This window comes from Nelumbo nucifera, chromosome 3 (assembly GCF_055504915.1).
Source record: "Nelumbo nucifera cultivar China Antique chromosome 3, China Antique-T2T, whole genome shotgun sequence".
Lineage (NCBI taxonomy): Eukaryota > Viridiplantae > Streptophyta > Magnoliopsida > Proteales > Nelumbonaceae > Nelumbo > Nelumbo nucifera.
In genome coordinates, this window is record NC_142651.1 from 39,103,374 (window position 1) to 39,129,951 (window position 26,578).

The following is a 26,578-nucleotide window of genomic DNA, read 5'->3' on the forward strand; positions in this document are numbered from 1 at the left end:
TAGGGCGGCAACGTAGCACTTGCGGGACTCAAGCTGGTCGCCCCGCGCTACTCCCACACCGAAGTCTGTTGGGAACTTCATAGCCAAGTGGTAAGTGAAGACCACCGCCCGTAGGACATGGGTGATCGGTCGACCTATTATGGCATTGTAGGGAGAGGGGGTCGCTACCACCAGGAAGTTGTGTTCGAATCTGACCACACAAGGCCATGTGCCGATCTCTACAAGTACTGTTATTTTCCCAAGAGGGCAGACTTCCTCTCCGCTGAAGCCCACTAAAGGGGTGTCCGTAGGCCTCAGATCGCTTCTCTGCAACTGAAGCTGGTCAAACGCAGCTTTGAAGAGGATGTCGGTTGAGCTGCCTGAGTCCACGAGTACGTGCCTGACCTCAAAGTCATTGATTCTTAGCTTTATCACGAGTGCGTCATCATGGGGATAGTGGACCCCTCGCGCATCGTCTTCTGTGAAGAAAATTGGATCTCCCGTCTTCAACCGCTTTGGGGGTTCTGCTCTTCCCGGGTGGCCTCACGAACTGACGTCCGAGCTGCTGCTAAGGTGCAACCCGCAACGATCGAACCTCCCACTATCATGTGGATGGTCCCCCGAACTGGCCTCTCCTCTGGAGGCTGCCTCTACGGTTGTTCGGCCGTCCTGTTGCTGGACTCGGGAGCATCTTTGTTGTGCTCCCCTTGCCGACCTGTTCTATTACTATTGTTATTATTATTATTTTGTACAAAGTTTCTCAAATATCCGCGACGGATGAGCTCCTCTATCTCGTCGCGGAGGTTTTTACAACTCTCGGTACTGTGACCGTGGTCTTTGTGAAAACTGCAATACAGACTCTTATTTCTCTCATTGGGATTCCCCCTCAGACGGGGTGGCCACTTCACGTACGGGGCGTCCTTGATCGCCATCAGGATTTCGGCCCGCTTTGCGTTCAGTGGGGTGTAATCAGCTCGGTCTGGTGCGGGAGCTCGGAACAGTTGACCCGGCTTTGCCCCCCGAACTATTTCTTTTTTCCTTCGGGTGTCCCCTTGGCTGGAAGGCTCTTCTTCACTCTTTCTTTTTTCGGGTGCGGCCTCGCCCTTCTAGTTGATCTCCTCTTCAGTGGTTATGAACTTATCTGCAAGCTTTAGAAACTCGGTTATGGTCGCGGGTTGGTTGATGACCATGTGCCACTTGAACTCTTTGTGCACCATGCCCTTCTTGGCTGTAGCAAGGCGTACGGCGGGGTCTAGGCGCGGTATCTGCATACAAGGGTCGTTGAACCGCTTGATATAGCTCCGGATGGATTCTCCCTCTCTTTGTGCCACGTTGAAGATGCTTTCTTCGGTTCGCGGGCACCGTTTGCTAGTGACTAAGTGGGTCGTGAAGGCTTGCGCGAACTGCGCCCAACTTCTTATTGACCTGGGTGCCAAGTTCTGGTACCACGTGCGGGCCGCTCTCCTGAAAGTAGTGGAGAAAGCCACGCACATGCACGACTCACTGGCTCGCGCCAGGTGCATGTGTGATTGAAAGGCATCTACATGATCATTCGGGTCGAACAACCTGTCATACTTATCAAGAGGGGGGAGCTTGAAATCCTTGGGCATCGGGACTGCTAGGAGTTCGGAAGACAGGGGGGACGGAACTGAGAGGAGGGGAGCTTTGGCTTCGGCCGAGCCTACCTCTTCTTTGCCCATGACCTCGGGCAAATCGCGGGTGACAGATCGGCGAGCTCGGCGGCGGCGTCTCTACTTCTTGATGGGCTCGGTTTACTAGTGGTGGCTATGGACAAAGGGGTCCTGCTTGGAGTCTGTTGCCAGGATCTCGAACCGGTTTTCAAGGATCGGGGTTCCGAACTTCGACTGTCACGGTGACGTAGACCTGCCGAGCCGGGGTCCTCCCGACCTGTCCGCCTGCGGCGAGATCGGGATAGCCAGTCTCTCCCGTCTGCCGTGGGGGGAGTCCTGATTTTTTGGGAGATTTTGGGGGGCCTCTCCTCGGCCGGAGTGCTCGCTCTGGCGGCGAGATTTGGCTTGCTGCGAGGCTAGGCGCTGAGGCGAGAGCTGAGGCTGTTGAAGCTGAGGTTGGGGCAGCTGGGGGAATACTAGGAGACCTGGTGCAGTACGTGTTGTTGATAGAATTAAAGTTGTTGGAACTGTTGCATTTGAGCCTGCATGGCCCTCATGCACTGCACCAGGTCCTCCAGCTGGTTCGGGCTGGCTGCTGGGGGCACGACCGAAGGTTCGGTGAACGTCGTTCCGACTGTAGCAGGGAGTGGGGCGATGACAGGTGCCATTGTGAGAGGCACGTTCAAGCTGGGGATTCCGTTCGCTGAGAGGGGGACGGTGAACTGTCCAATACAGACAATAGGAAGCTGGGGTTGTTCCCTGGAGTTATCCATTTTCGTGCTTCGTCCGACGTTGCTAGAAGAAGCCATGAACGTTGGGTTGTTTCAAGGAAGAAGAAGGAACTGATAGAGTTTGGAGGGAAAGGCTTTTTGAAGCGTTTTCCACAAACGGCGCCAAGTGATGTAGCACAATCCGGTCACTCCTAGCTGGCGCTCGCGTGGCTCCTGAGATGTACCTGAAACGAGAAGGAGGAAGAACTCCCAGGGGGTTTCCCGGCGGGAACGCTCCGATGCTTAAGTTAGTACTGTGTGCAAGAAGCTAGAAGAGAGTGAACACTAAGAGTGCAGGTTGCGCTAGCTATTCCAGATACCTTGTTCCTTGAGGATAAGCTCCTTATAACTGAATTCCGTTGCTCCAAGCCCTCTAACTTCTGACAGGGCAGGTATAATCGCCACTGTCAGTCTGCCACAGCCGTTATAGGCAGGGCTGAGGTGGCACGCGCGGGGCCGTTGTGCAGGGTACGTGTCTGTTAGGTGTGGAACGCCTTTCTAAAGGTGGCAGGCGCGGCGATGGGACATGCCTGCAATTCGCAGGTTTGTCAGGTACGGCGGTCGGGCAGGAAGCCCTCCTATGGTGTACCGAGCTGTTCTCCTGCGAATTTCCCTGAGCTGGGATGTCCTCTGAGTGACGGGCTGCCTGCAGTCGGTTGTACCGAGTTAGCCGACCCGAGGTCTTTGTGCCTTAGGGCGTCCGAAGAAGAATCGATGCGTTCTTGCTTGGGAGTGGCTCGAGGTCCATTGGGAGGAGCTCGGGTCTCAAAAGGGGTCAGGGTGCCCCGAACTCGAGACCCCCCGAAGTGCCTTAACCCCGGGGAGGAGGTGCGGGCGAGGCGGCTTTCGACGAGTAGTTTACCTGCCGAGCTGCCGTGTTGAACTCGGTGGGACCTCCCCACCGAGTTGTGCTTACGTCCATTGTGCTGTCATGCTGAGTCACTATTTGAGCTAGGTCACGCCTACGTGTACCTGAGCTACGAGGTCGGGCCAAATCTCCCTCCATCACCTATTTATCCTCTCCCATACTTTTTATCTATATATATCTAAAGAAATTTTGGATTAAAAAATTTAAGAATTTTTTAAATATTCTAACAAAATTATATAATAACTTTAAAATATTTATTAAAAACATAGAAAATAATTTTATATTTTTATAAAATATATCACAAAATTATGTACTAACAATTTAAATTATATTTTTCCGGATAATCAATTTAAATGTTTTTCAAATATTTAATAGCTTTAAATAAATAAAATTCAAATAAAAAAAATAAATATTTTGTAGATTATTTAAATATTTAAATAGCTACATATCTATCATAACTAGATTTTAAATAGTTAAAATAACGAAATTATGTAATAAATTAAAAAAATCTTTAAACCAGAAAAACAATTATAACATAATATTGAAATTAATAATAATGTATTATATTGCCAAATTAATAATGAAATTATGTAATAATAGTATAAATTATGGTTTTATGGATAATTAAATTCAATAAATAACTAATATTTTAAAATTTAAATATTTTACATATTATTTAAGTATTTAAATAACTATGTATTTTAAATAACAAAATATTTAACATAACTAGATTTTAAATATTTAAAATAAAAAAATTATGTAGTAATAATTCGAGAAAATAACTTTCAAAAATTTAATATTTATTAATAATAATTTTAAGCTCTTAATCTATATTTATTATATAATTATATATACTAAAATTAATATTTGTTGTATTTTAATAATTATTTATTGTTTTTGTGATAAATGTATTTTCAATAATTATATTAAGTAATAATTCGAGAAAATAACTTTCAAAAATTTAATATTTATTAATAATAATTTTAAACTCTTAATCTATATTTATTATATAATTATATATACTAAAATTAATATTTGTTGTATTTTAGTAATTATTTATTATTTTTGTGATAAATGTATTTTCAATAATTATGTATAAATTTATTTTGTTTTGTTATTTAATAGAAAACTTTCAATAATTATTGGAGATTAAATTACTATTAGTGAAATTTTTAAACTTAATTTATTGTACTTATTGTATTTATTATATTTTTGTTATAACTTATTGATTAATATTTATTGGAGATTAAACTATTATTTGAGATTATACTATTTATTGACTAAGTTAATATATTTTTAGTACTTATTGTATTTTTGAAATTATTGTATTTTTTTCATTATCAATATATTTTCAATAATTGGTTCGGTTCGGTCGTAGGCTATTTGAGCAACCAAATCGACATGGTTAGGTTGGGGAGTTGGTCAGCTGAAACCGGTTGATCTTTTGTGAAAACCGACCCACTCAAGTTGTATCGGTTTGGATCAATTTTTTGGTTTGGTTAGTTGGTTCAAAAGATTTAAACTTAAAAATTTAATTTAATTTTAAAAATTATAGTGCAATTATTAAAAAATAAATTTAAAAATTAGATTTATGATATAAAACATTTTAGACTAAGAAATATGAAAAAATTTCCACTTTTTCATATTAAAAATTATATTTAAAATATAAAATATTAATATATATCCATTGTTGGGTCGTTCGATTTTGGTTGGTTTACAAATGGTCAAAGTGAAATTGATCCAACTTGGTCGAATTGGGAAAATTTTGAACCAAAGCCAACCTAAAATACTAGAAAACCGACCAACTCGGTTTGGTCGGTTTCATCAGTTTGATGAATAAACCTAACTGAAATTAATTGTTGTTATTTTTGTATTATAAAAAAATTATTAAAAATAGTATATAAAATATGAATAATTATTAATTACTTAAAAAGTTAAAAATATAAAACAATTGTATACTCTTATGTGATTCTATTAGGGTCATTTACTAGAACACATCTTATAGTTTTACATATTTACTCAAACCTACCTTATAGTTTTCATTTTATTAAAACATCTCATATGTTTTACAACTTATTTACTTAATCAACCTTTCATTAATGAGTGTTTTTTTTCCATTAGGCCCATGATTTTTTATTCCAAAAATACCCTTAATATTTTTTTTTTTGTACAAAAAACAAAATTAACCAAAATATAGCCAATAGAGTGGTTGCTTGTGTCTTATAAAGGGCAAAAATGGTATTTTTGTTTTTATTTTCTTTTGATTAAATTTATTTAAATGAACATTAGGATCAACACTATCATTTTCCACTACCATTTAATGAGAGATTGATTAAATCCATTGCAAATTATAAGTGGTGTTTTAGTAAAATTTTAACTATAGGGTAGATTTTAGTAAATTAAATCCTGTACATCACATAGGTCCCCGCTAATATAAATATATAATCGGGATTGGAAAAGGACGGAGACCTCAATCCCCATCCCCCACTCCAACCCCAATCAGGAATTTCTATTAATCCCCGTCCCTATTTTCACTTTGCAAAAACAATTCCTATCCCCAACCCCATTGAGTCGGAGAAATCGGATCCCAACCGGAATGCCATCCCGAGGAGTATTGGTAGGAATGATCATCGAAAATCTTAATCATGCTATGAAATTGAAATTTGATATTTGGCAAAACATTCCTTTTTTTTTAAAAAAGCCTAGCTTCGATTGTGACATTGATGAAACATTCTGTCGTCGCTAGTGGTATCTTCCATTGAGGTTTGTATCCCGTGGACTTCAATTTGTTTACAATTTTATTTGAGGAAAGAAAGCAGCACACGATATCGTAGTAGTGTCAACTAGTCGGAGGTACAACGAAGGAAGAAGGAAAAACCAGTTTCATCCACTGCTCAAGTTTAACATTCTTCTCATGAACGTCAAGAAAAAGTAAGTATTAACTTGATCTTAATGTGTTCTATTACTACTTAATTGTTGCTGGTTTCACCCAAACCAACGTTTGTTTCTCTTTGTCAACATATTACATGGTTACCAGAATGGATGTTTGGTTTAGTCTGTGGGTATCGATGCTAGTTAGGGTTAGTTGGTTCAATAAAACCCGTCATTGTCCAGCACCCCACCTTCCCAACTCAAAGAAAAAGTGATAATAATAATCCGCTTCTTGGTTGCTGCTACCAAAGTAGGACAAATATCCTAGTGGGCAACGGAAATCTAGGCCTCAAAGGTCGCGTGTTGGAAAGTGGAAACACCAACCAGGTTCCGTTCAATCGTTCAATGTATCATCCTTGCCAATTTCGTGGGCGTTTGCTCTGTTTCTTCGATTCGGATCACACATCCGTTATGGAGATTGGAAAAAATAAAATAGCACTTTTTTTTGAAAAAATAAAATAGCGTACTTCGCCATGTTTCAGCCATGTCCTTATTATATACAAGATTTTTTGAAAAAATAAAATAGCGTACCCGATTTACCCTTTTCTTGCCTCAGGAATAAAAACTTCGATCCATCTAGCACCCTTTTTTTTTTCTTTTGGCAAGTACTTCGCCTTTGCTTTTGTTTAGTTTCTCGGTTTCTCTTATATTTTGCCTCGATTGGTATAGCTTTCCACTAACAAGTGACAACATCGTTATTGATACTTTCAAATGCAATGAGGCTTATCTTATCTGTGCTTTGGGTTCATTACAAGTTAGAGAGACCCGGCTATTAGCTGTCAATGTCATACCAATGGTGAAAGGGAGTGATGGGAGGAGCTTGGAAATCAGTTGGCATCATCTTAAACATGGAAACCAAGCTCAGATGAATTCTAATTACCAAGTTTTGATCCCAGCTTTTATGCGTGACATAGAAACACATAGTACAGCCTAGTAAATGGTGGCATCCAAATTTTAACCTTCTTTTTTTTTATGTAGAAACTCTAACCCTAGATCATGCTTGTGCTGCGTAGATGGACAACTTTGGTCTTTGCCCCCTTCAATCTTTCGGTGGGCAAGCTCAAGCTGGATTTGTAGTTGGGTCAGTATGTTAAGATAGTTTTAGAAACCAGATTTGTAGCATTAATACCCACAGACTTCACTTTTAATTAGTGGGAAATCTTAAATCTGTGTGAACTAAACCATCTTCAGGTTTTTCTCTTTCCTTTCTTTTTCTTTTAAGCTTGTCTTAACTGTCAAAAGGAAAAGGCTGATCAGCCTGTCCTTGGGCCACTATATTTGGAATTTCAGTTGTCATTATAGGATCCAAATTAAGCATAAATGGGTTGGGCTTGGTCCAATTGATCACGTAGGTCTCAAGATCCAAGCTTAAATCCAGCCTTTTGCTCAACTAACTCCGCTAATTTCAGTTTCTTTTTTATGGTCTGGCCTAATTTGAAAGCTGCATAAAAAAGTTATGCTTAATCTTAGATAAATGGTCTTTTTTTTTTTAATTCTTAGGTGGCTGCCCCATCACCTGGAATAAATTTTGGGATAAAAAAGGGTCTTTTTTTTGGTGTTATAGCTATCGGGAGCCTCCTTTATTTTCTTGCCCTATTTATATAGAGGACGTCGGTTGGTTGTGTTCCCGCTTATGTAGTGGTTGAGTATGTCATTTCACTTGCGAGGTGTAGTAAATATGGAAATGCCAATTCTTAAATCGCATACCATCATCGGCCGTGTTTGGAACTGCCATGTGGATGCTAATTCAGCATTTAGCCCATAATACTAGAAACTTACAAAAACAGGCCTCGCTTTATGTGCAAGCCCATCGTTGAACTATTATACCCAACGCATACATCATCAATTCATCACATCAAATCAAACAACCTTTGTAGTTTGTACAACAAAACTTGGTGGGCCATCGGTATCACTGGGCCCAACCGACATCAATTCATGCCGTACACAGTTCATATGAAGTAGCGTGGCAACGCTGGGGAGTATGTGGATAGCACATGCTATCGAACGTAGGTAAGTAGTAGCCTAATAGGATAAAAAAAAAGAATTTTTTAGGAACAGACAAAAGGTTTGTCAAGCATCAGCAGCCCAACTGCCCAACCGGCTAGACGCACCCAGACCCAGCAGGCCAACACAAACACCGCCAAACGCCAATTGGACACACACTCCAATTGCAATTGCAATGCACCCACTTCGTAGTTCTTACCACCTATTAACTGGCCTAACCTAACTATGTATTTAAAAAAATTTAAAATTAATAAAAAAATCGGAATATACTACCAACAATCACTCCCAACACTGTATCAACATCGTTGGATCAGCTACCAACCATCACTTCCCTGCTGTATATTAGGAACAGCTCTCATGAATGATTAAAGAGATATTATAAATGTGAGGCTGCAGTGGCCTATTGAGACTGGATTGATAGTATTAGGTCACATCTCAGTTGGTGTTTGGCATCAGTGCTGGGAATATATAATATTTTCTCATAAAGAGTATTGGGTATGTGGAGTTGCAAGAAAATGGGGCTTATTTTTTGTTTAGAACCAGTGCTGTAGAAATTTTCTGAGAAAATAATATTAGTTTTGTTTGGTATTAATGTTGGTAGCAACGTTTTCAATATTGATTTACATTATCCAATGTCTAAGATGATGCCATATCATTGCACCATCGAGAAAATATTGAATTTTGCATTGTTCCATACCACACTTTCCTGATTTTCAAGGTGTAGTCTGGAGCAACATTTTTCTGAACAAACGGTGCCAAACAAGAGGCATTGTTTGAAGCACTATTTTCTTTGATGTGGTGCTTACGTGGTGTTGTTTTCTTAGAAAATGGCATCGATGCCAAACACCCACTGAATTTGCATTGAGAACATCCCCAATACTTGTCATCGAAAGATGATCACGATTGGAATGTACTGTGGGGCATTTTGGGGCGCTAATTTAAACTCCTCCCTAATTCTCCCATGGATAGCAAAATAGTGGGAAACTGTTGGGAGCATTGAGTTGGTAGCAGATGCTTACCCTGAACAAGTAAATGAACATTTAGTTAGGGTAAATTGTTGAAACCTCCTCTAAAGTTTCTAATATAACTGTTGCTAAAACCTCCCATGAACTTTTTGATAGAATTACCAGTAAACCTCCTTTATTAAAATCCTTTAAAAATGGCATAAAAAATCCAAAAATACCTATGCAATTATTATTTGGTTTCTATAGAAAAACAACACAAAATTTTATGAATAAAAAAAAATTGTAGCTTTACCTTTTAGCAATTGTTATAAGGTAAATTTTAAAAATAAATCATTTTCAGAAAAGAGATTGAAATTTGAGATAGCTATTAATATGAAAATAAAATTTAGAAAATAATCATATTGATAAAATTTATGACTCTTATTACCAGATTGTAAGAAAAGAATCTATTTGCAATTATATTAAAAAGTTGAGGGGAGGTAATTGCAATTAATAAACCTAAAGACATGTTTCAGCAACAGTTCTAAACAGAAGTTATAAACCAAGCGATCATCTTTTAAACGGTTAAACCTGAAATTGTGAGAACTCCTCGCTAAATCCCACTGTATAGCCCCAAAAATAGAAAAAAAACTTGCACCCCTCGTAGACGAAAGGCGATGGACCGTTTTCCTTTCTTTCTCTTTTCTAAATTGTCCACTAAACCTGTTGTAGGAGCCAGGAGGTCCATCTCTGGTTTCGTTCACTACAAACTACTATAATGCTTTTACGCTACATCAGCCTCGTTGGCTTTCCATTTGCAACTCCGAACACGTGGCGCTTGAAGCTTGTCCATAACTACATATCTTGACGGTCCCCGACTCCCCTCCCATCGAAATCAAATTAAGGTGTCTCCAGTCAATTACCTCCATTCCTTCAACTGGTTATTCACTCTGACTCGGTGAATTGCTTGCAGTTAATCCAGAATTATACTTCTTGGTTCATAGTCGTAAATCTGAAGATTCTGTCAACATTGGTCGCACCTGCATAACCTCCCAATTGTCCATAAATAAAAGTTCAATTGCTTGCAGTTAATCCAGAATTATACTTCTTGGTTCATAGCCGTAAATCTGAAGATTCTGTCAACATTGGTCGCACCTGCATAACCTCCCAATTGTCCATAAATAAAAGTTCAATTGCTTGCAGTTAATCCAGAATTATACTTCTTGGTTCATAGCCGTAAATCTGAAGATTCTGTCAACATTGGTCGCACCTGCATAACCTCCCAATTGTCCATAAATAAAAGTTCATTAATTGATGGGGCCTCATTTAATCTAATCGTCTGATCAGTGGTTTAATGGTTTTGCATCGGATGGCTTTCCCTTCTTTACATGCCAGGTGCTACAGAGACGGGCGGTTAGGCTAGCAACTAGAAAATTATAAAAATAAAGAATAATCTTTTGGGAAGGGGCCGTTGAAGAAGATTTTATTGTTTTCGGACCTCCTTGAAAATGCCCAATAAAAATTGATTTTTTATCTATTTTTATGCTGTTTGGGTCCCCTCAGCGACTCAGCCTGGCAGTGGCAGTTATTATTTCCTCAAAGTCCCCCACAGCATAAATTGATTTTTTATCTATTTATTTTAAATTAAAAAAAAAATGAGTAAAAAAAGCTGTAATAATGTAAGCAAGAGGACTGACACTCGTCATCCGTCCCTCCGTTGTGGAATTCTTCCTTGGATCTGAAAACAGATTGTGGCGTCAAGCAAGTTCCCTATCCATTTGGTTCATCATCTCTTCAATCCAAGCACTCTTCTCTTTCAAGAATGTTCTAACCAGGTTCTCTCCCTCTCTTTCCCCTCCTCGAGATCTGAGAAAAGTTTGTTCTTTTTCTATAATTTTTACCGTCTATGACTCATGCTTTGAGTCTGTAAGATTTAATCATTCCCACTCGTTTTATGAGTTTAAGTAGTGTAATTTCCGCTTCTTGTTCTCTGCGTAAGGATACATTGATTCATAAGGATATATTGTTTTGTGGTGGGACGGTTATTTCTTTTTTTTTTTCTGGTTGTTTCTTATTCCTATTTCATTTTCATAAAAAAAATATCTTGAATATATTGATTGCATGGTGTTTCTGTTTGCTACTATCTCCGCAGAGGTGCTGTAAATATCAGGGGATTTCTTAATTGGGCTTCCCGCCTCCCTTCCCCTCTATTTTCTGTGCCTCTGTGGTTTTGAACCATAATTTGAACCCAGTGTTACTTTCGTTGCTTATGGTGAGTTTTGGAACTGAGCTTTTTTTTCCTTTTATTAAAGATGATGATGGTTGATTTTTTTTTTCTTTTTTTGGAGATTCTGAGAGATCTTGCAACTTATACTTACCTGGACGGCGGGGGAGAGATCTTGCAAGTTCTATATCATCTATTTTATTTTGTTTGCTGCATGAATTGAGTTTGAGTTGGGTAATTTCGGTATTTGGAATTTTAAGTGCATATATCAACGGTGGGGGCGAATCCGTTAATCAATCTAAAATGTGTTTATTTTGAATAAAAAGTCACTTGTTTTTTATTTCGCTGTTTTTGGATTGATTTTGTGTCTTAAAAACTATTATTGGTTTTCGTTTTTGTTGAGTGGCAGGACGGGGTGATTCTTTCAATTCATCTTGTTATCCTGAGTATCCTGAGTACATGGGCATTCTTTTATTTATTTATTTTTTATTTTTTACTTTTTTTTTAGAGTAAGACTTTACCACATTTTCAAGATGATCATGAATTGGATGCCTGATACTCCCAAAGAGATGATTACAATTTTTTCAAATTTTCATAATTAATTAAGTAGATAAGGTTAAATCTTGAATATTGATGCTTCGTTATATTGTTATCTCGTAAGGTTTGTTCATCATCATAGGATACTATATAAGTTTAGGCAGCCTCCTTAGAACTTGACTTTCAGCCTCAACTAGTTCTAATTCTGTACTTTTCAACACCTGAACAAACTTTTCTGTCTTGATGTCATTGAGAAATTTTACTGGACTTGGAACTTCTTTGAATTGTATTTGATTTTATCTTGTTAAGGTAACTTGAATTTTCTTGGATAAATTTGATTTATTGGTTTTTTGTGTTTTAATCCATTGTTTTTTTGTAAGTTCCCCCACATACTTGGTTCTTATCCTACTTTAAATGATTTATTAATTGTCATCATTCATTAATACAAATGGAGCTTAAAAAATAACCTCTCACTAAACATATTCAAATAAAACCTGAATATGCGGTTCTAGTTATATCAACTATCATATTTATTTAATTTGACTTACTCGGATCCCTCTTCATAACCATCCGACTTTCACTAGTGCATGTTGTACTGTTTCTTCTAGAAACTTAGGTTGTGGATAGTTAAGTAATAGGACACTTGTAGCTTGGTCAAAGATCTTCCTGATGATTTCTAGGAGTCCTTATCAATATGTCGTACTGGGCTCTAGACATGAAAGGTGGTGACTACTTTCTGGGTTGTAGCAATTTCCATAATGGAACTAAAATCTCTCTGCATCTCATTTGCAGTCCTAATATTTTATTTTATGGTTTTGAGACATGCCATCTGGTGTAAGACAGGTAGGTCCAATTTTCAGATCTGATAGTGATCTATGTAGGGTGATTAAATAACAAATAGATAAATTGCTTGGATAAAGAATCAAGAGAGAGAGAGAGAGAGAGACTAGTTCACCATAAGGACATGGACTCCAAAACTGAACCCAACCAACTTGTAATTGCTTTAAAACTAAGATGAACCAACCCATGGATAGCCCATAGTGATACTCAAATAAGGACTCTAACTTCTAAGCAACTCCAAAAATTCATTATAAATCCTTCTAAAACGAACTTAATGTAAAGAAAACATAATTGCAGAAATTATAAAAATAGTAAATGACAACTTTACTATAAATAGTAATTATGAAAATTGCTATAAGTCTGAAAGTTACTATAAATAATAAAAAAGGCCATTACCCAATTCTGGTCCTAGCTGTTTGGATTCTGGGGCCTTGGGAGGCCTGGACTGGATACAGACCTAACCTTTGGCATTTTTTTTTCACAAAGTGGCTGCTCTTATCAGCTCAGGATTTTACCATTACAATATGCAATGGCCCCTATGAATAGCAATTTTGGTTTTTAGTTTTTTACTAATAAAACTAATTGCTAGAAGACTTAAAAACCATATTTCTAAGACAAATTCTGAAATTGCTGTAGGATTTGGGAAACTGGTTTAGTTCTTCCTGTATTCTTTCCCTGCTTCCATATCTCAATCACCATCCCTTAATCAAGCTTACATTTAACTTTGTGTGCATTTTTTTTTTTCAAACTAAGTTCAGAATTAGGTCCTATTTCCATCTTCACATTCAACCACTTGTTTTTACTTTCCCCCCATAAAGGCATAAACCTTAACTGACTTTGTTCTCCCACTTTTAAGATGTGAGATACGAAGAGATTGATTATGCCATGTTAGTAGAAGAATGATGAAAAAGCAATATCATCTAAGAAGATCATAAACATATCCCTAGGCAATTAGAATTATTTTGAACAAACAGGGAGGCAGTTGGCAGTGCTTTGTTGGAAGATACTGAATTTCTATACATTCATATCTTAACATGAACATAATATTATTTAAGACCATACAAATCTATAATTTTTTTCCCAATCCAACATGTCAGACATTGAAACAAAGTGGGATAGCCTCATAGCCATAGATTTAGGATTAGGATTATGTCATATTTTAATGCAAGTCTTGTAAACCCCCTTGTTATGATTGCCATGAAAGGACTCCTCATGATTCTTGTGCATAGTCATGTGTAGAATAGCTGCAAAAGTCTCTCCATAAAGAATTCCATGCTATTTTACATACCTTTGACAAAAAAGGTTAACTAACTTCATTCATTTTTCATAGTTTCAGCCTTTCAGGATCTTTTGATGAATTATTAGTGGGAGTCATTGCTATCCCCAATAGGAATGTGGCGCTGCACATGTAAATACAAACTGCATATTATATTCATGCAGCAGTCTGTACTTACAAGCTCGAAGGTGTGCTCAATGATTTGAAAGGTGCACCTAGGTGCATGGGCAAGGTGCATTTTAAGGTTTGTGCCTCACCTAAGCCCTAGGTGCAGCATTTTCAAAAGGCATGCACCTGGTGCACCTTGCACTTCAGTCGAGGTGTGCACCTTTTTATTTTTTTGTGCTTTTTGTTCTTTTTTGAACCTAGTGAAGCTTTGAGAACAAGGTATGTGCCTTATTCTATTTTTCCGCTTCAGCCAGTTCGCTCACTCACCGAAGCTCTGAGAATTGGCTGAAGCAGAAAAAAGGCCAACCATTCTTGAGGCAAGGTGTGCACCTTGTTCTATTTGCTAATGTTGTTCATTCATTCGTCCTAATAAAATATCTTCTTGAAAGGCAATTAAAATTATAAAATCTTTTTTTTTTTTGTGTAGGGATTAAGAATTTAAGACCCTAACATAGACCTGTTTGGGCTTGCCTCAAGGGGCTTGGTACAAAGGCAGCTCATAGAATCAGTAATGCAAAATGTTTTACATCACATTAGCTATTTGAAGTAATGTAATTGGAAAAAAAAAAGAGATTGGGGATTTTCTATGCTTGAATATGTTTCATGTGTTTGGTTTTATTTTTCAATTTTCATTTGAATATGTTTTACATGTTATGTTTATGTATTTTAATTTTAGGTAATAAGTTTTTTAATATTAATATAAGTTTATATTTTTAATTAATATTATGTTTGATATTTTTATTTTCTTTGCATTTTTTAATTTTTTGGCATTTTTTTGCCTTGCTTCAAAAAGGTGTGTGCCTGGTCTTACGCCTTGCACCTTGGGCACAAATTACCCTTGTGCTTTTTTTGGATATCTTTTGAAGGGCTACACAACGGAGGGTAACCCATCCCCCAACTCATAAGCCCCCAACCTAGGTTCAGGAGGGATTCGATCCCAAGTCTCCACTACGACCAGCAGGAGACCTTTCCAACAAGCTAGTTGGCATATTGTTCCTTGTGCTTTTAAAACACTTGGTGTGCTTCTATTGTGGATCCAACAATAGATCCCACTCATAGGTAACCAGCAGATTCAAAGTGTTTTTCATCTGCCCAAGAGGCAGATTGGCATACTGCCAAATTTGAAGTGTAGCTCTTAGGCTGAAGATCAGCTTGTTCCTTCATGGACTAACTCCATCAATCTTGGAAGCTTTAGAAACCAAGGAATCAATGAATAGAAGAGAACATCACTGGAATTTTGTTTGGCTTCTTTAAGAAGGTCAAAATAGCCATATTAATTTATCCTTGAGAATACATTCTTAAAACCCGATGATGAAGTTGGCTGGGGCCAGAAAAGACTGATCATAGCTTGAAGAAAACAAGTTGAAGACTTGATGTGAAGAATAGGAAATGATAAAAAAATCGAAGGAAGGACTAGAAGGGTTACATCTAGGGGTTTGGAGAACTCAAAATTACATAATCCTAATAGAGTGGGGGCACAAATCAGTTACTGGAAAAGATAGGAAGAAATGATTTAGATTGTGAAAATTATTTTATCTTATTTGATTTGACCCTTCTGTGGTACAGTAAGAGCTCTGGAGGCTTTAATTGGCAAAAGTATTGTGGAAAAAGTGAAAGTTTTATACCCAATTCCATCAATATTTGACAACTATTCAAATATGTAAAGAAAGCTTGATATTTAATTCTCACACTAAAGCTACATCATAAAAGACCAACAAGCCCCTAATATAAAACAGGGGATAGAATCTCCATTGAATGTGCAACCAACCAAAAGTTCTCACTTGATTTGAACCAGATTATGCTTTTGTAGTTAACTTGGTAGTAGCATATGCTTGATATTTGATAGGAACCTGTGAGATTGGCTTGGAAAATAGCTCTCAAGTAGTGTCTGTCAGCCCTTGTTGGCCTGTAAATGTGCCTTGTTAATAGGCTTTCACAAAGCCATAGCTACAACCTATGAATATGGTTGCTAGAAGGTTCATGCAGTTTGCTTATAAGTCCAACGTGTATCTCGTATTATCTCTAATTATTTGGTTAGGGTTTTTATGTAGCACAAATAGTTGCTTTGCATTGAGAAATAGGCATAAAAATTTGCTTCTTTCATATATATATATATATATATATCCATTCAAAGTTTGTTTTAAGGGTTAATTACTTATATATACCCTCAATTTCTAAAAACAACTTATATATGCCTCATTGGCTGGCCCTACATAACATTAACATGACCTCTGTTATTGCACCATTTAGAGCTGTTAGCAGCTCACTCCAAAGGTTTTCATAATACCGATCTTGCCCCTAAATGTTCAAAACTATGGAAAAAAATGTTCTCATTGCACTATTCAAAATGTTCAACCATGTTCAACCATCCGTTCAAAAAAAGAACAAAGAATCGAAGGCAATGCTGGGGTGTATACAGCACCCCCTCCCCCCCTTTAGTTTTCTTGTCTGTGTTCAAATCAGTGGCTGAACCGGGTCGCAAGTGATTTCTGCCTAGACCAGTGGACAGTGGACACCAGACATGAAGCCTGATTGGCACCAGCTTTGCATGTAGGTGATTTTTATCACCCACGATCAATCTGTTTAGTTGGGAGCCCAATGAAAGAACTTCTTTCTGGAGTAATTCTGATTTTTCATTTTAGTGATTAGTCAGAATTAAATTTCCTCCAAAGAGAGGTGGGGGAAAATTAGAGCAGCCGGGCTTAGTTTTGCACTTGATTTGACAAGATCTGCAGGGAAAAAACTGGACAGAAATGAAAAATAGTAATAATAATACTAATAACAACAACAACAACAATAATATCCTAAAGATACAGGGTATATATAAGTAATTAATTAGTAAGTTCATGAGCCATTCTTCAGAATATTACTTTAGAAAACTAAAAATGAAAATGTCTTGAAATTAAAAATAGGTAAGAATTATGGATTTAATTTCCCATAGTTGGACCATTGAGTGATATGGTAAATTTCTTGGAATGACTACACTGATTAATGTTCTTAAAATTTCTTGATTTTTTTATGTTATTATTTCTTTAATGAAGATCCAGTTCAGTAAATCTCTTGCATCATCTCAATTCCTAATTGAAAGCATACAAGTTGCTGTTCTATCTGTTTCTTTTTCTTTTCTGTAATTCTCCTGTTTCTTATTCCATATACTTTGTAGCCTTTTGTTCCCTATGTTCCCTCTATCCTACAACCATAATCTGACACCACACCTTATTTTTCTGTTTGACCTCTAATTTCTCTTGCTCGGTCAGTCCCAGTTGCCCCAAATCCCTTGGATGATCATACCTTTCAACCCTACTATGAGGTGTCCCTTCACAGGCAAAATGTACTGATGGTTCAAAATCATATTTGAAGTTATGAAGATATGTGGCTTAAGTGACGGATTTTCGTTTTGAGAATTCATGATTTGTCAATGCCTGAATATTTGCAACTTTGAACCTTGTTGAATTTATCTTCTAGTTCCATCTAGTGCTTCAGTGGTTTCATCAGATAACCATTTAGATGCATTAATAAAATGCTTATCTCAAGTGTGCAAGACACAAAGGTAAGGTAAAAAAGGTGAACAGATTTAAGAGGGTGTAGTCCATGGTACTGATATAATACATATATTCATTTGCATCAAGGGTTAACTCAATCACTTGGAACTAAACTCCGTCATTAATAAATAGGGATAAGTGAATATCCTGGCATTGAACTCCGTTACTAACAATTAGGGTTAAGTCAGTCTCCATGAATTGAACCCATTCAAAATCGATTAGGTTAAGTCAGGCGTCATGCATTGATTTGCATCATAATCAAAAGAGGTTAAGTCGATCTCCTTGCATTTAACTCTATCACAAACAAATAGGGATAAGTGAAGCTCCCTTCATATTAACAGTTGGACTATTTTTTGGATTTCAAGCATGGGTTTCTCGTGCCTGTGACCAGTTGCTCAGGAGTTCATATTTACTATTGGAATGCTAGAAGTATTTCTCATGCCTAAAATAAATAGAAGTGCAATTTTTCTCTAACATTGAACTCCACAAAAAAAAAATGTAGCCATTTAACTCCTTTCCAGTGGAAAATTTAGGCACTCTAGTTTATACCAATGTTTTAAAAAATGACCCGGAACCGGAACCATTATGGCCATTGGTTTTTGGGTCGACAGTTCGACTGTCTGTTTCGAATGGACGACCTGTTCTGACAAAAGTTTAAAAATTTAAAAAATATATAATTAAAATAAAAAGCCATAAACTGTTGAACAGGTCGAATGGTTTGACAGTTCAACTACTCGGGTCATCGGGTCGTTGACCAATTCAATGGTTTTTTGCCAGGGACTGGATGTGGGGTAAAATGGAACCGGTTGCCTAGACAGTTCCTGGGCTGAACGGTCCAACGTCCTGCACAACGACGGTTCGAAAACCATGGTTTATACAATGCTATTATTAGATACCTGAACATGTTTAATATACCTATTGTAACATGGTTAAGTGCTGGTACAAGACAAGATACTGCATGAATACCTTTAAATGACAAATTATAATAGCTTTAACAATTTGCAGCTGTTTGTTTGTAAAGACTCTTTCAATTCTGTCTTTTAACTGAAGTGAATAATCATATATGCCTAATTCTTGAATCTTGACAATTAAAACTGATTCAACTTAAGCAGGTAAGGATTAGATGGTGATTATTAAGTGTAACAATTACTTCATTCAAAAAAGGAAAATTTATATGAGAGTATGCACAAGAAAATACAAAAAAAAAGGAAATTTCACATACCTATTTTAGCTACACAATCATCAGAATTCAGCTATCTTGGGGGAAACGGGAAGAGAGTGTTTCTATTTGGAAAGCCTCAAATAGATATCCTGTAGAGAGACTGGGCCGAATGAGCCCTAGCCCATTACTATCTTATTGTTAGTTCTTCCTTGCTGTTTTGTTCTTAATGGGCCTTTTTTTGTGGGCCTTTAATCCTTTTTTATGTTTTCTAAGTATGTTGATGAGGTGGATGCCCACTTAAGGGAAGACTTGTAATTTATCTAATCTTAGTAAGATTAATAAAAGATTAGAGAGGTGGAAGAGGAGATTATCGAACTCCTTCTTTCTCCATCTTTCCCTCTTCTTGTTGCTATCTTCTTCTTCTTCTCTTCCTCGTCTGCTATAATCTGAAATATTTTTACTGTTTTTTACTGGACTGAATCACATCTTATCCAAATAGATAGATAATGATTCTCGGGTATCTATAATCCAAGATTTCAAAGAGGAAACAGATTCTTCATTCTTGCTGATGTCACTGCATGATTTGCAGATACATAGGTCCATTTGACATGTAACAGCTGGGTTATATAAAGTACAGTATGATACACAAAAAGATAAATAGGATCTGGACCCAGACCATTGTATATTCATATTATTAACTGGATAAGGTTGCTCAATTGATGACTCAACCTTGCAATGTTCAAGGAGGAAAAATACCTGGTATTTAGCTGTTTAAGAGTTGAATTTAGGCTATTGTTTATGAATGATCAAAGTACAATTCTCTTGAATCAGAAAAGACTTAATCTAAAGGTGCCAGCATTCAGCTGAATTGGGTCTATGTTGGGATGATGCATCCATAGTTGTCGAGGGAATGCCTAAGTGGCCACTCCTAGGTGATAAGGATTTTTTTATTGTCACCTTATGCCTAACTCTGGTGTTCTTGTATTGGGGGTGTAGCCAAACCAGTACACCTTTATGTTTTATTTCTCGTAGACTATGTAATATTTCTTGTATTCTACTATTAGTACTTTCTAGTTGCTAATTCACTTAGGAAAGCAAACTACCTATAAATACCTAGAGAAACAAGCTACATTAACCAGTTTTTGTTTCTATATTATAAGTCATCACATAGGTGTAGCAATGCTTAGGCAGGTGCCTCTAGATGCTTTTTTGGCACCAAGTCTTGTCTTGCCTTGGTTCCATGATAACCGTGGATGCACCTAGGTCCATAACATTTGCCAGGATTTCTAGACAAGTGATTTAGGATTGAGGTGATACACTGTGGATCCAAGCTACTGTTCTTTTTTAGAAAATCTGTTAAATTGGTTGAACTCTGGAACTAAATATTTGTATGCATTATGTTTTTCTTGTCTTTTTTACTGGTAACAAGATCAAAGAGATCTTATCAACATGAATATGGAAGTACAATTGGAGATTCCCAATAATAGGAGAAAAAGGAGACCAGAGAAAGTTCACTCTCCCAATAATAGGTCTCCCCTCCCTACCCATTTTCTAGATAAGAAATAATTTATAAAGTTGTTTGATTATGGTACCAATTTGTTTTGCCTTTTTCTCCTTCCCTAGAAATGGTAGAATTGCTTTTATATCCTTTTTGAGTAGCCTGTTGCAGATTAAACTCTTCCCACTTAAAATATTTCCTGATACTTTTTTCCTTCAAATATGAGGATCTTTATAGTTTTGTCTCTGATTTTCTTTAAGAATGAGTCTTCATGTCTCGTATATGATGTAGAGGAAATCCATGAATCTTATTGTCCTACCCATTCTAATTTATTCCAATTCTATTGCAGTAAAATGTACAAGAGAAGAGAGTAATGGCAGCAGCAGAAGTAAGGGCTGCTTGGCAGCGAGCAGCTAATCGGTGTTTTGTCCAAGAAGATGCCAAAAGAGCTCCCAAGTTAGCTTGCTGCCCATCATCACCTTCATCATCTAAACCACAAGTTGATATTGGAGCTGGCGATTTACCAAATGGGCCAGATCATTCCATTGCAGGTTTCATCCCTCTCAACTGGAACATTTCAAATTCCAATCTTCCACCTGATTCAAAATGGTGGCTTCAGTTGCAGCCCAACTTTGGTTATCAGAAGGATTTCACGTGTGAACAGTTAAATGCCTTGGAAACCGAACTGGAAGTCCTGAAAGGTGGAGAGGTAAACAAGAACTATGAACTCGGAAGGGAGCACCCACTTAGCAAAGAAGACAGTACTTATGCTGAAAGTGGCAAGAATGCTGACTCTTATTTGGACTCATGTTGGCAAGTTCCTGCTACATGTGCAAAACTCGGAGCAGAAGCTAAAATGCGTGAACTGAAGGCTGCAAGTACTAAAAACTTACAGGAAATGCTTAAACATAAGGACATAGGGAACTACTGGTTCCAGGATGAAGAGATGGATTTTGATCCCAGCTTAATCTCAGAACAGCCTGAAAAGCTTACTTCTGACTCAAAATCCCCTTGGATGGGAGCTGAGAAGACTGAGCCATGGTGGCGAGCTGTGGATAAAGATGATTTAGCCTCCTTGGTTGCACAGAAGTCACTTGAGCATATTGAGAATTGTGATCTCCCTCGACCACAGACCATGCATGTTAGTAGAGGCCCATTTGTTTCTCATGAGTGTTTTAACTGTGACAAGATTCTCCCCTCATATTTAGAACAAAAGACACATGGTGTTTTTTCCCACTTCACTGATTTTTCATGGAGCAGTCCCACTTCAGGAAACATGGATGACAAAAAATTGTCTTCAGGTGAAGTAGGATCACTCTATGGTTCAGAGAAACCTTTCAGGTATTGCTTTACTTTATACTTTTTTTTTTTTTTATTATGTGGTCTAGTGTTCTCTTTAACTACTTTAACTGCGACACTCCCTTAGTGTTTGGATATAATTTGTCCCTAAGTTGCACCAAGTATCATTAAGGCTGTCTTTGGTTTGAAAGAAAAGGTAGGGAAAGGCAAGAAAACCTTAACAAACCTTGTATAGGTTTCCCTACCTTTCACTACTTATTCTTTCAAACCAAACACAGCATAAAATAACAAACTGGAAATTGCAATTAGTATACATTTGTACATCAACAGTAGAAATTAAGACTAATAATATATTTATAGAAAATCTATTTAAAGGGAGAAACTAACCAATAAACTGAATTATCTCGTACACTTATCTCCTTTTTCTGATTTTTCATATTTTGTCAGAATTTAAATATTGCAAATCCTCAAATGAAAGTAGTTGTATACAATATATCTGAAATTTATCTTGTTCCATTTTTCTGACATGAATTGTGTTTTCATATAAATAAATAATGACTCTTCAGAAATTAGAGAGGAAAGACAAATTGATGGTTGAACCTCATATACAAATACTACTAAGTCATTGCTTAGAACCTATTATTAAATTGGGTATATATTGTTATACCATGTTGATGCCTGTAGCTAAGCATATAAAAAATATCTTAAAATACTTTGTTTTATGTTGTTAAGAAGCACAAACTCAATTCCTGTAGTCACTTCTAGCAGCTCTAACAGCTACAGTACAACAAACAAGAATCGAACAGAGACCAGGGGCACTTCTGATGGTGATCTAAGCAAAGCTCAGCTGTTAGAGGCACTTTGTCACTCACAAACCCGGGCAAGGGAGGCTGAAAAGGCAGCCCAGAAGGCTTACACCGAGAAGGAACACATCCTCAAGCTCTTTTTTAGACAAGCCTCATACCTCTTTGCATACAAGCAATGGTTCCAACTGCTACAGTTGGAGACACTTTGCCTCCAGCTTAACAAGGGCCAGCAAATCTCCACTCTCTTTCCAGTGGTCTTACCATGGATGCCGTGCAAAGCTAGGCAATTGAGGAAGGGCCGGCATAAGGCTGCAAAGAGGAACAGAGTCAGAGGCCCATCGAGATACGACTTTAGTAGGTATGCTTTTGCTTTTGCACTAGGATTGAGTCTTGCAGGTGCTGGGTTGCTCCTTGGATGGACAATGGGGTGGTTGCTACCTACTTTCTAGAACACTTCACAGTTCCAACCAACTACCTGTATCTGGCTGACACAGTTGTTAAGCAGCAGATGAGGTAGGGATGCTGATCCTGCCAATCCAAAATCCAAAATGCTCTCCATGGGTGTGAAGATGCTGGTTACAGTGGAATGATGATTCAGATTTCAGGCCAGTGTTTATCGTCTCCCTACATGTATGTAGTTCTTGATTTATGTAGATAATACTTTTCCAAGTATATATTTTCTGTACAAATGATGTAATGGGATGTTCGTGTGTTTGTACATATTAGAGAGAACACGTTGTGGAACAGGAGGGAGAGGGTCCTGTCTTCACTTCAGTAGTATGCAGTTGGAAAACATGTGATGGAGCTACATGTTGAAAGGAAGAGGGAGGGTGGGGTAAGGGGTAAAAATCAATATTTGATGAAAAAGAAAAACATGAGAACTGAAGATTGAGCTACTGGGTCACTTGAATAGTTCCCTCACTCCCCCCGCCTCACCCCAAGTTGCTTATTTATTTTTGGGTTGCATGGTATGAAAGTGAATGTGATTGATCACCCACTGACACGTACGTCAAACCGGAAAGCATTCTTTCCTTACAGATCACTTCCACGTGAAAAAAGCTCCAATGAAATGGTTCATCTGTCAGTAGGGTGTCAATTGGACTAGATTTGGTCCGATCCGATCCAGTCCGATATGAGTCCATTACAAATGGATCAGGTGCAATCCAATCCAATGAATATTTTGGATCATTTTGGACTGGTCCAATTCTGGACTGTCCAATCTTTTCAATTTTGTTTTAATTTAGATTAATTCTAGCCCAAACCTGGTTCATTGTCATCTATATTCTTATCTTCTATCAATCGACTAGATATTGGTTCAATCCAACCTAATCCAATATAAATTCATTATAGATGGATTAGGTCCAATCCAATAAATATTTTGGACCATTAAGTCTGGATTGGTTCAATTTAGTATATCTTGTTGGTCCGTTCAATCCATCCAAATTGAATTTGGTTTGGATGGGTTCAATCCAAAACCGGTCCATTGACACCTTTATCTGTCACCTGCCATCAACTAACCTTACTACAGTCGCAATTGAAATGGTGCTGGGAAAGAGCCATCGTTCTGGGCTTGTTATCCAAAGTTATCTTCAACACCCATGATGAGATGATCAAGTTTTCATTTCGAATAATTTGCAAGTTCTCATGTCCTCTAATGAATCTACAATCCCATGAAAGGTGACACTGAAATCCTGTAATTCTAGCATGAAAGAAACCTTCATTAATGCCACGATCAGTTGGCCCATGGGGCAGCAATTTCGTCTTAGCCGAGAGCTCACTCATTGTCAGAGATCATGAGGGCTCTTTTGTCTATGCTCGAGCTATTCCTTGCAAGGCTTTAATTCTTAAAGCCACTACTCTGTTGGAGAGTATCAAATTTGCTATTTCTTTGGGATTTTCTCACACCATCTTTGAAAGTGACGATGAAGTTATTGTCAAGATCTTGTTGGAGGAGAACTCTTCACCACTGAGTCTTCTAACTCACCTGGATGGTTCCTCAGTTACTTTTTCTTCTAAATGTAGCATATCATCTTGCTAAATTTGCCATCTCCTGTAATTCTGTACAAACCTGGTCATTAGAACCGGATTTTATCTCTTCTATTATGTCCAAAGATGTAACTAAGATTAATAGTTGAATGAATTTGCCTATGGGCTTTCACATGGATAAAAGTAATCAACACTTAACAGGAACATAATAAGCCTTCAAAGGAGAAAAAAAAACAACTATTAACAGGGGCATAGAAGTTCAACCATTCAGGAGTTGACACCACCAATCCTCCTTTGCATGAAAATGTTTAGCTTTCCGGGCTAAAACATGAGTAGCCCCTATTTACTTGTTTGAAAATATACTGAAATCCAACATAATCAAAAAGCGAAAAGATCTCTGGCCCAGTTGTGATTTACCTTTATAATTAAATTGATTCCTATTTATAGGCACACCAGAAGCAGGATTTAAAGTATGGTCCATAATCTTATCGACGAGCTTTAATACATAGCGACAAGATGAAAAAACAACATTCCTAGCAAATAAAATAGAATGCAACAAGTGGAATTGAGATAAGAATAGGTTTGTTATGATAAGGATGAGAGAGAGAGAGAGAGAGTAGAGAATAGATAAGTTTCAATTGAATTAGGATTCTTAATTATACATAGGGAAATTCTCGATTAGTATATTGTACTTTGTGTATAGTGTCACTTTGGTCCCCGAATTTTAAAATGTCACAATTCAATACCTAAACTTTCAAAACGTGTCAATCTAGTACTTGTCGTTAATGCTCAGTTTGGAAGGAGTACATAAATAAATTTGTAGTGTAAAACCTTGTATTTTGTATGTACTTGCACTGTACATATTTGTATTTGTACTCCTTCCAAACTGAGTTTAATGAACCATAAGACAACACCATCACACAACATCATGTGCAAATTAAATAGTTCCAAAATGACAAAAGTAACATCTTTTAAAAATTTTAGATTAAACGTTAAAAGAAAGGGGGAAAAGGGTTCTTTTCTCTTTGATCCGGGTTGAACGAACAACAATGAGAATTCTTCACACGCGAAGGAGGGCTCCCCTATTCAATGATCTTCTGCAACCGGCTATTGAGGAAGAAAGTGGTAAGTTTATGTTGTTTCCCTTTACATATTTCCTCTTCTTTTCCTTTTATGCAATTGTTTCCGAGGAGACCAGTCCTTAGGCTATGCAAATGGAGTGTAAATTGTGGTTCTGGGTAAATTTGCACTCTAGTTCACTTTTACCTGTATTTAGCAACATTACATTTTGCATTAACAAATGACAGATCAATGCATATTTATAGGGTTGTTCATAAGAAGGCCCAACCCGACTAAACCGACCAACCCAGACCGACCCAATCCGAGTCGGACGGGTTTTCATCAGCATGGGTTGGTTTCGGGTTGTGCAAATTCCTAAATCAATGATTCGGGTCGGTTTCGATTTTCACACAAGAAAACCGAAACCGATCCGAATCGAACTGACTTAGTTCCTGGTTCAAACATGAAGTTCCAAAGCCCATTAAGCCACCTAGTTTTTGAATAATTGCAATAAACTTTGGATTAGTGAATAGTGATTAATGAACAACTTTTGTGATTAACTTTTCATTTAAATTTTATCATAAGAGATGGCTGAAATGATGTTCAATTTATGATTGTTTTTTAAATTAGCAAGATTTTATCACAAGGATGAACTTAGAACCGAAACCAACCCAAACCGACCCAACCCAACTCAAACCGACCAGGTCGGTTTTGCTTAACACTGAGTCGGTTTCAGTTTCTATGTCAGGTAACCCGATCAGGTCAGATCGGTTGAAAAAATCGCAGTAAACCAACCCAACCCGACCCATGAACAGCCCTACATATTTACATTGATAATAAGATGTAAAAGTACATCAATAAAAAAGAAGTAAATTTTCATTCAAGTGGGCTTTTGATAAAAAAAACATATGTTTATTGGAATTCGTGTTTGTATCCATTACAGTTAAAAGTCTATATGGTAAGAAGGTAATTTGTCAATGCAAAACTAACCCAAGTTTACAATTTATATGAACCGTTTTACACTCTACATATTTGCATTCACACATATTTGCAT

The 26,578-nt window shown here is 37.5% G+C and overlaps 1 protein-coding gene across 7 annotated transcripts; it reads left to right on the top strand.

Annotated features, from left to right (window-relative positions):
• The first annotated feature begins 10,745 nt into the window (after nucleotides 1–10,745).
• LOC104604051 (uncharacterized) lies at nucleotides 10,746–23,259 on the top strand. 7 transcript variants are annotated; one of them, XM_010268281.3, is made up of 3 exons: nucleotides 10,746–10,962; nucleotides 20,724–21,715; nucleotides 22,451–23,259. In XM_010268281.3, the coding sequence occupies exons 2-3, from the start codon at nucleotides 20,748–20,750 to the stop codon at nucleotides 22,926–22,928; spliced, it is 1,446 nt and encodes a 481-aa protein (XP_010266583.1). In that variant the 5' UTR covers nucleotides 10,746–10,962; nucleotides 20,724–20,747; the 3' UTR covers nucleotides 22,929–23,259. The 7 variants fall into 7 exon arrangements, with proteins under 7 accessions (XP_010266583.1, XP_010266580.1, XP_010266582.1 ...); XM_010268278.3 differs by having other exon boundaries at nucleotides 10,747–10,962; nucleotides 22,439–23,259; XM_010268280.3 differs by having other exon boundaries at nucleotides 10,755–10,962; nucleotides 22,442–23,259.
• The last annotated feature ends 3,319 nt before the right edge of the window (nucleotides 23,260–26,578 follow it).